Here is a 14,882-nt window from a genome sequence, read left to right on the forward strand (position 1 = left end):
CTAGATTCTAACTCAATACATTTAATTGTAATAAAGTAATAAAACATAAAAGACAATGTAATAATAAGTGTTAAGTCATAGTGGTTGTGTAAAATAAAAAGTTTTCATGTTGTGCATCATGCTCGTTCTTACCTCCCTGTTCATCTAAGTTTACTAATACCGTAATCCCTGCTTCCTTACTCTAAAGTAATCACGTAATTATTCATACAAATTTTACACCATAAACCATTTCTAAGTTAATTATTTTTTTTCTCTCAGTTTAATTCAACTACTAAATTTTTTTTTTAAAAGTATGATTTTGAAATCAATGTGGCTTCAGTGAAAGAATTTGGTTCAGGCAATTTTACTTAAATGCACTTGAATTCCCCAGTTGAATAAAATTCATGCCTGAAATTGTTTATATCTTTTGATTAGAATTGACTAATTGGTAGAAAATTGTTGAACATATGAATGGTTTATGCTGTAATGTTATAAACTGTGATATCATGTGTGTATATAAAGTTTTTACATGGGTTTTGCTCTCTAACGACTGTTTCAAATATATTGCCTCTTTTATTGAACATAATTGTATCTGATTATTCCTTTCATTTAAGATTTTTTAAGAAAAGTATGAATGCTTTGTCAAGTGTCCAAGACTGGAAAAGCTTCTATATATATCTGAAATTTTCATACAGATATTTTATGATTTAACAAAATGTGAATAATTATCAGAACAGAAATTTTATTTTCAGAGCCTTGCCCATATAAATCTTTAAATACACATATACAATCATACACTAAATTATGAAATCTGCAACATTCTTGTATTATAATGCAGGCAAAAAATAGACAACAACTAATTAATCAGTCAAAAGTGTATCATGATTCGTCAAGATAACGTGTGAGTACTAAATGCTTAAAAATGTTCAAGATGACCAGTGTATTAAATGTAAATATAATTCCACAAGATAAGACGTGAAAATAATTTTCATACTTCCATGACAACAAGTGGAAAAATATTTACCTTTCTATGGATACCAGTGAAACAGAATGCTTTTAAAAAATCTGATTTTGTTGTGCCATGCTTTAATCTTACCTGCTTGATCATCAATGTTTACTAGTATTGTTATCGCCTGTTCCTTACTCTAGTGATAATTTTCAATGAGAAACATGCCACTAGACGTTAAGCAAGCAACAATCAATCAATCAATGAGAAACACCAATTTGTTATCTCCCTTAGACAAAGATTATCTAGGGGACACAATTCAAATTATCCCCCTTTGATCTTAGAGCAAAGAGCAGCAACTGATTATCTCTCCTAGGTTATTTGGTTCAAGGTAGATAACTGGCTTTGTCTTCCAGTTTAATTTCAATGTAATCATTGTCGAAGCCTGTAAGCAAGGCATTAATAGTTGTCTTTTTAATGTTTTTCCTTAATGTTTCTGCTTTATTTTTTAGGGATTTGCAGCAATGTTTCATGGAACAAGTTCTAATGGCATGAGTTTCCTTTCGTTCATTGTGAAAGACCTGAGTAATCCTTTGTAAGATCAGTAGGATGTTGTAGGTTTATTCGATTGGTTCATCTTATGTTTTAAGGGCATACGATATAGTAGCAGGGGAGCTATTAAAGCATCAACATTTAATGCATTGTTTACTGTGATGTTGATTAATATTGCAGGGAAAACACACTGACATTTCTAATCAGATGCAAAGCTAAGCAGACATGGGTTAGACATGCTGTTTATGGAAACTTGTGAAATAAGCTGCAGGCTAATAAAGTCTGGTTATATTTCTATCATCAATAAGATCTAATAAATGACAGTGATTTGTTAAAGGTTGTGATGTATCAGGTAAAGTCTGCACTACAATGCTGTTGCATTAAGAATATACAAATGTACTGGGAACTTATTTAGCACAGAGGGAAATGTGATTTCATGCATTATAAATTGTAGGTTTACTACTTTAAGCTTAAAAATAAGAAGGTTGAAACCATTTTTTGTCTTTGGCTATTTGATGGTGGATCAAAGCAAGATCTCTTCTGTGTCTTATGCCCTAAAGTTGTTTTTACTATGTCTGGTGTTGTTTGTAATCCTTTTAAAAATATAATTTTGTGCCAGTACCAAGTTAGGTTATCTACCTAAGTATTTGTTCTCCTTTACTGGTTCGTCTATGTTTTCCTTTTTGAACAAGCTTGATGTTGGCGGCATTCTGCAGCTTTTTGGTAATTCTAATAATCGGGGTTTTTTTTATATATATATCTGCATATTATAATAACAAGATTTTGTAACAGAAAGTAACATGACAGTCTGCACCAAAATATTTTCCAACTACTAGTCCAAAGACCAATATTCCAACAATTTTCTTATGTGTCAGAAATTTTTTTTTGTAAATTCTTACTAATCCGCATAAATTTTTAACTAGCTTGTGGAATTGGACTAGTGGCTAATGGTGCAAACTGACATGTTAATTTTCAAATTAGTAATGTTTAAACTTTATCATTAACAGTTATAGCTTACTTAAGATTTGAAATATTTTGTTGCTTATATGTACAAATCCAAAATATTTCTTACATACCTCTTCACACATCTGCAGCATACGACGGGTACTATCCAATGACTGAAAAATACATATAACATTTATTTTCTCAATTGAAAACTTTTTTTAAAAGACAATAAAATAACACATATTCAGTCATATTAAGCGTAGAAACAAGGAGAACAGCTTTTCATTCCTGTTCCTAAGCTTCCTCAATTAAGGAAGCCTAAATCAAGGGAAGATTATATAAAAAAAGACACACAAAAAATGTTCAATTTCACAAAACAATCCTAAGCATTATGCATGCATAAGTAAAATTCAACTCATAATTCATTTTTAACCAACATGCATTTCAAAATTACACCAGCTAGACCTTTTCAGCAGTCTGCTTCAAAAACACAATTTCATTTATACATTTGGACTGTCTGAGTGCTACTTTCATCTTACTCTTTGACTGCTCTGACAGCGGTTTCTAAGTTCATAGCCAAAGCAAGTCATCAAAAAAAGACCCTCAGAGCTATTTCAGACTGCTTACTTCACCACCATGATATTTTCAACTGGCAAAAGTTACCAGATTGGTAGATTTGTTATTCTGCAGAACTTTGGACGTGATTATTCAAGAAAACAGAAGCCCAAATGACAGAATGTAACCATTAGAGGACAGCATGATCTGGTTTCAGTATCTTTTAATCATTTCATAGAAAGATGAGCATGAGGTCATATATTTCCTTGCATTACTAATGCCGGAGTTCAAGTATGAATCTAAGTTCCATATTGATTATATGTTACGTTTACGGATGATTACTTGATTAAATGACTTTATCATGTAGGATTAGTTAATTTCAAGAGAATTGTTTTCTTCAAAATCAAAATATACATATGTTTTTATATTGAAAACACCCAATTAATTTTTCATTATAACTATAGCTGCATATATCAATTAATTTTATTGGAATTGGTAATATTTACTTGTACCAATAGATGTATATACTAAGCATTAATACTGGAATTGCTAAAGTGGAACTTTTGTTAATCCAAGACATATTTATTGTAATCAAACTTGTTTAAATTGCAGTTCTATATGTCTTACAAAACATCTCTTGACAAAGTTTAAATATGACTGGTTTAATAAAAATTTGATAAAATATAAACATTCTATGCTGCAGATGACTCATTTGGTAAGGGCCTATAGCTTATTTCCATTTCCATAAAAAGACAAGGCCATTTCAATTACGGTATATAGTTTTGAATATAAAGAAAAAAACAGCCGTGCATTTATCAATATGGAAATTGGTGCTTTTCAAGGTATTACACAACATAACAATGAGTTTGTTATCTGGAGAGTCTATCAATTATTTTCATCTAGAATTCAATAATTTTAGCCAAAAAACATACTCCTGAGTACTTGAGTACTAATTGTCTACTGACAATTCATTCTAACATGCTTAGACAAACTTTTTCTTTTGTCAATGTTTATAGATATCCATGGAAACAATTCTTTTTTTATTTACATTCAAGAGCAATAAAACATTTATTGGCAAAGCACCATCACTAATTATTTATGAATACACCATGTTCATTCGGCAGAAATGTTTGAACTCGGTATAATTTAAATAATCGTACTATTTGTTATAAGCATAGCTATTGTGATCAATCACCATATCGCTACCAGGACATATTCCCCTAAAGACCGCTAAATCAAATTTCTATTATAATGTGTATTATATCTCCTCAGCAAATTAAGCGCTAAAAAAGTTAAATATAAATAATTGATATATAATTCTACTGATGCGAGTGGAATCCCTGAAGCAAAAGCTTTGTCATGGAAGACTTTTGTGAATTTGAATATTGGTAACTTTGAACTTTGTGTTTAACATTTATATAAACTGTAGTTGTTATTGTTGACATCTTTGATAATTGTTTTTATTAACATGCTCGTATTTCACTATTTGAAAATTGTGGTTGTTTTTATTTAATGCACAGTCATCTTACATTGTGCAAAATTTGTGACATTTAATTTAATTTAACTGTTGATTCATTTATTTTTCATGGGTATCAATTTTCGTGAATTGTGAAACAATGGTAATTTTGTACTTTTGCTGAAGTCTGCATTCAAACATACAGCAAATCTGTTTGTTTATGTGTTATATATTTGTTTTTCGTTAATTTTTTTATATAAATAAGGCCGTCAGTTTTCTCGTTTGAATTGTTTTACATTGTCTTATTGGGGCCTTTTATAGCTGACTATGCTGTATGGGCTTTGCTCATTGTTGAAGGCTATACGGTGACCTATAGTTGTTAATGTCTGTGTCATTTTGGTCTCTTGTGGACAGTTGTCTCATTGGCAATCATACCACATCTTCTTTTTTATATTCGTTTCTTTGAACATTAAACTTTGTGGTTTTCAATTACCCATGAAATCAATTAAAATTGGTACCCTACAAATAATAATGGATCCAGTTTTGTCTTCCTAGCTGTTAAAAAACCCTTTTAACATGTTCAATGAACTTATTAGCCACCATTACTTTAAATAAATTTGCTGTATACTTTATAACCAACCTCTTCATGATATTTGCAAAAGTCTCTTTCCCAAATAAATGGTTTTATGTCCGATTTTCTTGATATAAATATAACTTTTGGTTTGCCTAAACCACTACAAAGTTTGTATGGCATTTATTTTACAAAGTTTTTTCATGCTCTAAAGTCATTGTCTTGTCTAAAATATGTAACTTATGTTATTGGCCATAAGCATACCCAACCCTAGAAATCAGAAGAAGACAATGCCAATTAAAAGATTTGTTAATAGTGGCCTTATATATGTTAGAAAATAGAACTTGACAAAGTTTAAGATGGTATGAAGAATATCAATAAAAGTGGTGTTCCTTTGCTTTTTGTGTTTGTTTTTTTTTGTGCAAGTAAAGGATTTTGTGTCCTGGATGGATACCTGATATCCCTTTTTTCTTCTAAAGTCTGAGGTCTTCCTAATTATAACAAAATTTAAAGAAAAATTTTAATGATTAATTTGGTTAGAACTTATGCACTTATCATTACTCTGTAAGATTTTTTAGTGACGAGTATTACTCTTCATAGCAATAACTCACATAATCATAAATGATCATAAAACAGATAAACAGCTTAGAATAGAAATCTTTAGCTAATGCTTTGCATGTCATAAGATCTTTATTCTAGAAGCAGACGACTTTTAATATATAATTAATTGATTCTTCACTTGAGTGTTCCAATGTCAGGATGAAGATATATATAAAGATGTCTAATGCATGGTTCAGATAGATGAAAGTATGACCGAGATTTAGGGTGACCTCGAAATAAAAAAGAACGTAAAAAAGATATTTAAAAGCAGGAAATAAAGCTGAAGTATTGAAGTTCTTAATCATGGCAATGTTAGCATAAAAAGAGATTTTCTAAAAGCAGTAATTAAAGCTGAATTTGAAGATATCTTGATTTCGACATAAAAGAATTGTTCTAAAAAAGATGGTCTAGAAAAGTGGAAGTGAAGCTGGATTTGAAGAAATTTTATTCTCAATGTTATCCTAAATATAAAAGTCTGAAAAGAGGGATGAAGTAAATGTGAATTAAACGGGGATCATCCCAATGTTACCAAAAAAATAAGGTTCCACAAGGCCAATGCAAAGTTGAATTTCTGGATGTTGATCACCCAAACGTCATCATATATAGAAAAGTTCTAAATCGTGGAAATCAAGTTCAACTTACTTCAAAGTGATTCCAATATCACCCCCCCCCCCCCAAAAAAAAATATATTAAGAAAAGTTCTCAGAGGGAAGAATTAAAGCTGAATTTCAGGATGATCCCAATGTTACCAAACCAATAAAGGTTCTGAAAGGCGAAACTCAAACTAAAAGTGAATTTCAATAAAGTTGATAATACAAATGTATCAGAAACTTAAAAAAAATCTTATGGAGGAGAAGACTTAATTCTAGGGTGATCTAAAAGTCTTTTTTTATCATAATTAGAAGTTTCAGCCTCTAAAAGGTGGAAGTAAAGACGAATTTTCTGAAAAATTCCCAGCGTTGTCATAACTAAAAATTTAAGAATCTGAAAGACGGAAGTAAAGCCGAGTTACCTAGTACATGGTAATTCAAATATTGTCATAAACCTGATAACAGGACAGCTCATGCTATTCCTTATTAAGTAAATGTTCAGACTTTGCAAGTCTAATGTATAATCAACTTCATTACAAGTATCTCTAAGGACAATTTTATTGGATCATCTAAGAGATATCAATGTAAATGTTCAATAATTACATGTAGATCATTACTTCTAATGAAAGGTTTTCTCACTAGGGTTTATTAAATAAACTAGTTCAGATGGTACATTTATTGGTTATCTTGTCCTATTTATTTGTCAAATGCCAAGCTTCCCTACTTAACGGATATCATTATGGGTACAGTTGTACTTGCTTGTATTTCAGATATACATGTAGTATTGAATTTAGAAGGTGTCTTTTGGTGACATGGTATATTGCATTGTCCAACAGCCAATATTTTATGCCCATTTGGGACAATTGATGAGAGGGATAACTTAGTTCAGAAGTACTAATTTAATGTTGAAAGGGTATGGCCTGCTTTGAAATGAGGAGGTGGGTAGGGGTATTACAAGAAAACAATTTCTGCACTCATAACATTCAAATTAAAAACTTTATTGGATTGAGTTTGATTTTCACCTGTTGCTAAGCATGTTTATTTCCGTGCCTTTGCAGCAGGAAAATTTGTTTCACTTTTGCACATTACTTTTTTCTCCTGGCTTTGCTAAAGGAAAATTTAATTTCAATTGACAGATACATCAGTTTCCAGCATTTTGTGTTGAATAATATTAATCTTAATCCTGCCTTATGCCAGGACTACGGTTATATATTTTCAGCTCTTTCCAGGACCAGATATTGATTTGCAAAATCCTCCTGGTCCCCCCCTCCCCCCCTTAAAAAGAAGAATCAATTGGTTATCTCCATACCACTTTTATTTTCATATTGCAATAAAAAAAAAATGTCACAGGAATGCAGAAAGGAAACAATTTTCACTGATTGTAGCCCTTCAGTGTTAAATTTAAACTTTTGTAGCCCTTCAGGTGAGTGCAAAATTTAAACTTTATCTTTGAAAAAGTTATATTAAAACAAAATATTTACTTGGAATGCAGCATTATCAAGGACTTCCTGAGTAATCACTCCGTTTTCTCCTTCTGTCGCCACATCTGGAACTTCCGTAGCATCCGAGTGATTGACATTATTCATAACTTTTTTTTCTCAAAATATAACTTTATTAAATAATCCAGTCATTAAAAAAATACAAATAAATTTTTCCTGAATTTTTTAACGCAGAAACTATAAATTCATAGTCAAATATCCTATAATAAAGATGATACTCTTCAGTAATCAAGACACAAGATCCTATGAATCCAATAAAATTAAATCCCTCAAATGTCTAAATTAAAAACCTATCTTATCCTAGCTTCTTCTTTTAGGAATTTTCTGTCAAGTCAAATTGATAAATATCAACAGAATAAAAAGATTCATAATCACATCATCTTTTAAACGCCAAAAACATGTCATATTTTAACCATCACATATTAGTAACACTTTAACCACTCCTTTCAACGTGAAAGTGCGTCTTCTCTATTATCAAACATGAGTCTGAACACTAAACATAGACTCTCTACAGGTTTGATACATTAGGTATTGCCATCATATACGTGATCCACTAGAGCCGATACTAACTATTATACACATCTACACTGAAGAATTGACTATTATATAACTATTCCGATATGCCATTGATCTCCATATTGATTTTGACAGAATTTTGTTTTTGATAATATTTAAAGCTGCTTCTCCCTGAGACGTGTATTGATTGATTGGAATCAGACAAGGAAAACCGTCATGTAGCTGTGAGCATCTATTGTCAACGGAATCCAAACTTATATTCAATTAAAACTGTATGCCACGAAGACTTAATGTTTCCAACAGTAAAAACCTATGTAAAACTGATTACAACTAAATATGTTCGTCACATATCACAAAACCGAAAGGAAATGCTGTCAAAAACAGTAAATCATTGTAAAACTTCACTGCGTAAAATTCATTCAGAACATATTTGACGTCAGACAAAACTGTCAATTTTTTATATCGTAACTGGAAAATACAGAGTGAGAGAGTAATATCATATTAACATTCAGACGCACTTTCTTAATTGCTACTGACAAGGAAAACAATGCAATTTCTGTTTAACAAACAATTTTATTCAGACTTCAAAAATTAATTTGCCAATGCGAGCTTAATAATTTTTTCTTCTTCTATAAACGTACTATTAATCAAAAAATGTTTTAGAATTTCCTATATAATAACAGGAGATGCTATTTAAGATGTCAAGCAAAGGTCAATAAATTAGTATCTTAGTCCAGTGTTCTTCCAGTGTTCTTCCCAGGGCAATATTTTTGCCATGCATGTTACCAACTGATAACATTTTATGACAGAATTTTTATAAATGTGTTGCTAAAAATTTATGGCTGCTTTGCTTTTGACCATGCTTATAAAAAAGGCTGTTAGTTTTCTCAATTGAAGAAATTCATATTTTTCATGTCAGGGCCTTTTATAGCCGACCATATGGTATTGGTTTTTCTCATTGTTGAAGGCACCTCATTTGAACTTTGATGAATAGTTGTTGTCTCATTGGCAATAATACCTCATCTCCTTATTTTTATATCATATTTTTTTTAAACCTAAACAATTGGCTATACAGACTTGTGTGAGGCTCATTTTTAAAGATATGGGCTTTTGAGCCTTGTGTTTAACTATAGACTTTCTTTGGATGAAGTATTTTTTTTTTACAAATCTGCGATATTAGTCTCAAACCTTATTTTTATAAATCTGGGCTAGTTGGCCTAAACTATAGACTAGCTATGAAATCTTCAAAATGTTTTTTAAGAGATCTGAGACATTGTGCATGTTGTAAAGCTATAGACAGGCTAAGGCTCATAAGTGTTTGTTCAGATGAGGGTTATAAGGCCTGTTGTTGAACTTAAGAATGGCTAAGGTTCAAAAGGTTTTATTTTTACTGTTCTGGGAAATATGGCCTGTTAAACTATAGACTGGCTGAGCACAGGCACTTGTCTCAGAAAAAAAATTCCTATATACCTTAATATAACACTTTAAGGTGTATAGGATTTTTTTCTGAGACAAGTGCCTGTGTGGCTGAGGCTCAAAAGGCATTTATTGGATATGATTTTAAACTAGGCTTCCTTAACTTCAAAAGTTTTATTTTACTGATCTGGGCATAGGCCTGTCATTCATTGATAGACTGGCCAGGCGCGGATCCAGAGGGGGGGTTCCGGGGTTTGGAACCCCCCCCTTTTTTTTGGCCGATCAATGCATTTGAATGGGAGCATATAGTTGGAACCCCCCCTTTACTCTGGGTTGGGAACCCCCCCCCCCCCCTTTTTAAAATGGCTGGATCCGCCCCTGCTGGCTATAGCTAAGGTTGAAAAGTGTTTTTTCAGACATTGGTTTATAGGCCTGTACTTTACCTATATACTGGTTAACCTATATGCACTAGACACAATGTCTCTAGAACGGTGGAACTGATTGACTATTTAATAGAACCACCACTAGTAGCTTATCGAAGAGATAGAAACTTAGCAGACATAATTGTACATGGAAAACTAAATAAGATCACCAAAAAATGTACTAACTACAACAGCAACAAAACATGTAAAGAAGAATGTGAAGTTTGCGATATTGAAAGACATGAAGAAAAAATTATACTCGGAGATAAAACATTCAACCTCAAAAAGAACATTCATGGATGTCAACTGGTGAACCTTATTTATGGACTTCACTGTGAAAAATGTAACCACTATGTCTATGTTGGAGAAACAGAAAGATCACTCAACGAAAGAATAAAAGAGCATCTAGCAGATATCAGACATGATAGAGATACAGCTGTGGCAGAACATTTTAACCAAGAGGATCATTGTAAAGAGGACATCACAGTTCAGGTTCTGCAACAGATTTACGATAAATCCGCAAATTACAGGAGATATATTGAGGCACAATGGATGCAAAAATTAAATACAATTAGACCATTTGGAATTAACGTTAAAAAGGAATGACTTTAATTGATCAAAACTTATATAATTTAACTTTCATTCATACAAAAGTATTGTGACGTCATGTTATTATGACGTTAGAGTATTATGACGTCATGATGTTTCCAAGGACATTTATCTATAACATCTTTTCAATGTTTGAAAAAAGAAATGTCAGCCATGTAGTTTAGAGGAATAATAAATAACTGAAGAAGGCCAATGGCCGAAACGTCTGAACAATTGGTTTATTTATACAATTATAAAAAATATATTTAATAAGGGGCATGACTCAATTCATCCAACTTGATAAAGCAGCCCCTGACAGGGTAATACAAATTCTCTAAAACAAACTACATTCATAAACATTTTTTGAAGCTAAGATCAATAATTGTCTACAAATGAGTGACACTTGGCTTTACATAATTGATACTTTTTGTAGATAATTAGTCTTGGTAAGACATGCAATTTTTCTTGTCTATTAATAATACATCAACAGATGGTTGGTTAGATCGGCACATTAATTACTATATTTACGTCATTTCAAACGGAAATCAGCCACGTCAATATCTTATTTTTGAAACAGATTGTCTATAATTAGCCCCAATAACTATATATTTGTGAATACTTAGAGCACTTTAACCATTAGCAGGCAATTATATTGATTTAGAGAAACACAAGTTGTCAATAGATTTAACTTGTCTGAATATCCTAAATATGCAAGTAATATTTGATACAACCATTAATCAAAAATTTATAGCACTGCCTAAATTTAGGTTAACCATTCATCTTAGAGTTCAAGGGGTTCCAATTAGCTTTGAAGAATGGAAGGTTCATGACCATTTGAATTTTCAAGTGAAAGGCCTACATTTAGGAAGTCATCTATAGGTCCTGTAAGAAGCATCAATATAAAAGATCGGAGGTCAAGGACTTTTCAGTTTCGTTTTTAAAAAAAAACATGAACAAATTTGTATCATCAGTTTTTTTTAAGTTGCTGAGACATCATGTTAAAATATGTTCCATGATTGATTTCAAGTCACTTAGATATCATGCATAAATGTGTTCCATGGTTGATTTCAAGTTGCTGAAATATCATGCTTAAATGTGTTCCACAGTTGATTTCAATCTCTGAGACATCATGTTTAAATGTGTTCCACAGTTGATTTCAATCTCTGAGACATCATGCTTAAATGTGTTTCACTGTTGATTTCAATCGCTGAGACATCATGCTTAAATCATGTTAATGTGTTCCATCGTTGATTTCAAGTTGCTGAAATATCATGCTTAAATGTGTCCCACAGTTGATTTCAAGTCGCTGAGACATCATGTTTAAATGTGTTCCACAGTTGATTTCAAGTCGCTGAGACATCATGTTTAAATGTGTTCCACAGTTGATATCAATTGCTGAGACATCATGCTTAAATGTGTTCCACTGTTGATTTCAATCTCTGAGACATCATGCTTAAATCATGTAAATGTGTTCCATGGTTGATTTCAAGTCGCTGAGACATCATGTTTAAATGTGTTCCACTGTTGATTTCAAGTCGCTGAGACATCATGTTTAAATGTGTTCCACAGTTGATTTCAAGTCGCTGAGACATCATGTTTAAATGTGTTCCACAGTTGATTTCAAGTCGCTGAGACATCATGTTTAAATGTGTTCCACAGTTGATTTCAAGTCGCTGAGACATCATGTTTAAATGTGTTCCACAGTTGATTTCAAGTCGCTGAGACATCATGTTTAAATGTGTTCCACAGTTGATTTCAAGTCGCTGAGACATCATGTTTAAATGTGTTCCATGGTTGATTTCAAGGCGCTGAGATATCATGCTTAAATGTGTTCCACAGTTGATTTCAAGTCGCTGAGAAATGCATGCCTAAATGTGTTTCATGGTTTATTTCAAGTCACTGAGACAGAATCATTAAGTGTACCTTGGTTTATTTCTAGTAACTGAGATACCATGCTTAGCCCTTACCTTGGGTACCCAGAATACTGTTATTTGGCTCCAATGGCTTTCCATACTTTTGGAGGTCAACTTTATGACATTTATTTTGTAGTGTATCCTTGTTATCTCAATCTTACTTTCTCTGTTTTAATGTTCATTTTGAGTTCAAATACGGACTTCAAAAAATTGAAATCGAATAAAACTGTTTTTTGGAGGGGTGGGCTTCCCTTTGATGTCTGACACATGAAGTTCAGAGGCCTTAAACTTAAAAAAAATTAGTGATAACCGGCGGGCATATAACTACTGATCTTGTTTATTATTGAAATATGCCTTGAAAACAACTACTCGCAGGTCCAGTTGAAGTTTAAAAATAAAAAAAAAAAAGCAAGAATTTCAAATAATTGGTCATAATTACCTTCTGTACACTGCTGTACCAAGATCAGTTTCACTCTGACCTAATAACTGTTGTTGTTTATGTGTTCACTGGGTTGCACTATACATGCAGACTATGATACATCTATCAGCATCCCTCAGTCCAGGTCAAGAACAGGGAAGAAAAATAGTCAAAATTGACGCTTTTAATCACCTGAAAACCATGTTTTGGGCCATTTCTCGCCCAAAGAACACTATGCTGCTTCCATGAACCAATCTGCCCCATGATCCCTTATTTTAGATTTAATGAAATCTATCTGCATCAGCAGCAAGGTATAGTTCATTTGCATATTTTTGCAAATAAATAAAAACTAGACATTTCTGAAAACAATTCAGCATGGTTAGGGTTAATTAAAAGTGTACCATTAATTTACTTCAAGTCACTGAAACATCATGCTTAAGTGTGTACTGAAAAAAAAATTCAAGTCACTGAGACGTCATGTTTATGAATGTAGTCACTTGTACCATGATTTATTTCAAGTCACTGGGATATTTCTTGAATTATGGATAACTAAAAGTTGCAGTGACATCCTTTATACTTATGCCCATTCTGGGTTATCATGATGTTTTGTGTATGAAGAAATATTTTTAAGTAAATTTTGCTCAGTTTTAAAGCTTACAGTTGCAATTGTTAATAACTGTCTCTTATGTCAAACATTGTGACAGGATCATTGACCACTGCATTTATAATTCAAAGGTCAATTGGGATACTTATTCAAAGGTATGAAGCAAAATATATACAACATAATCCTCTTCCTTATTCAATGAGGCAAGAAAATAGATAATAAATACAATACACTTGTATAATTTCAATCATACAAGTGAATATTATAAACACAAAGAATGCAAATATTTTATCCATTCCTGACTAATATTTCTCCAGGGAAAAAAGTTTTATGAATATTTTCTTCTCCGGGGATTGTTGTTATATGAATATTCCCTAACTCAGACTATATTATAAATCATTACATAAATAACTGTCAATATGAGACATTAAACTGCAGTTAAGAGATGAAAGAAAATTTCACACTCCTTTCTTCTTAAATAAATGTATACTTGGGAAGACACTTAAATTCTAGGAAATATACCATTATATTATAAGAAACTAAGAATTCAAAGAATATGTTATCATTTATCAAACCTGAAGTGTGGATACATAGAAATGCTTTTCTTCAATTAAATCATCAATCATATGTTCCCATGTAAAACTATGTGCTATAATGGGAGATATCTTAAAATATAACTTATAAATAATAGCATCATTTTAATGTCTATTGCCATAATAATTGGTAAAATATTTTTAAATAATTACATTAGATGTATGTTTCATCATAATACTTTATTCTGATTGGCTAACTGCACATCACATGTTATTCCTTAAACAATTGCATCACTCAATAAAACTTATCATTCATGATAACACGTGGTCCCACAATAAAGTGCACAGGTGAATTAAAATAATAAAAATATAAAATTTGTGTTTTCATGATCATAGCCAAAAAATGTAATTATAAGTATTGAATGCTTCTTTTTCTAACTTCATAGGGTTGTAAAAGTGTTGACTGTGCGCACATTTTTAGAATGAAGCGCTTTTGCGTTTCATATAAAATGTACTTCGGTCAACGCTTTTACACCCAAATGAAGTTACAAAAAGAAGCATTCAATTCTTAAATAATTCACTGGAGTAGTATACAATATCACATTTTGGAAATAAAGGTTCAGTCAAGAGAAAATCAAAACTATTCACTCATTATAACTTAATCCAAAACTATCATTGATTATATTTATTAGTTTCTTTACTCAAATGATTTAAGTCAATTGTGTAACTTCACATATTTAGCCACATTAGATAGATTTTGATTTTTTAATCGTATCTAT

General features: G+C 31.6%; 1 protein-coding gene across 10 annotated transcripts in view; it reads right to left on the reverse strand.

Moving 5' to 3' along the window:
- Window positions 1-14,882, reverse strand: part of LOC139516450 (synaptosomal-associated protein 25-like) — a 39,817-nt gene that overhangs the window by 13,445 nt on the left and 11,490 nt on the right. For 4 of the 10 annotated variants that reach the window (XM_071306581.1, XM_071306580.1, XM_071306585.1 and 1 more), the window contains exon 3: window positions 2,554-2,595. In XM_071306581.1, the coding sequence (XP_071162682.1) occupies window positions 2,554-2,595 (42 nt within the window). Of the gene's footprint in view, window positions 1-132; window positions 182-2,553; window positions 2,596-7,675; window positions 8,583-14,882 lie in introns of those variants that run through there. The other 6 variants (XM_071306576.1, XM_071306583.1, XM_071306575.1 and 3 more) reach the window with 6 other exon arrangements.

This window comes from Mytilus edulis, chromosome 3 (genome assembly GCF_963676685.1).
Source record: "Mytilus edulis chromosome 3, xbMytEdul2.2, whole genome shotgun sequence".
NCBI classification, from domain to species: domain Eukaryota; kingdom Metazoa; phylum Mollusca; class Bivalvia; order Mytilida; family Mytilidae; genus Mytilus; species Mytilus edulis.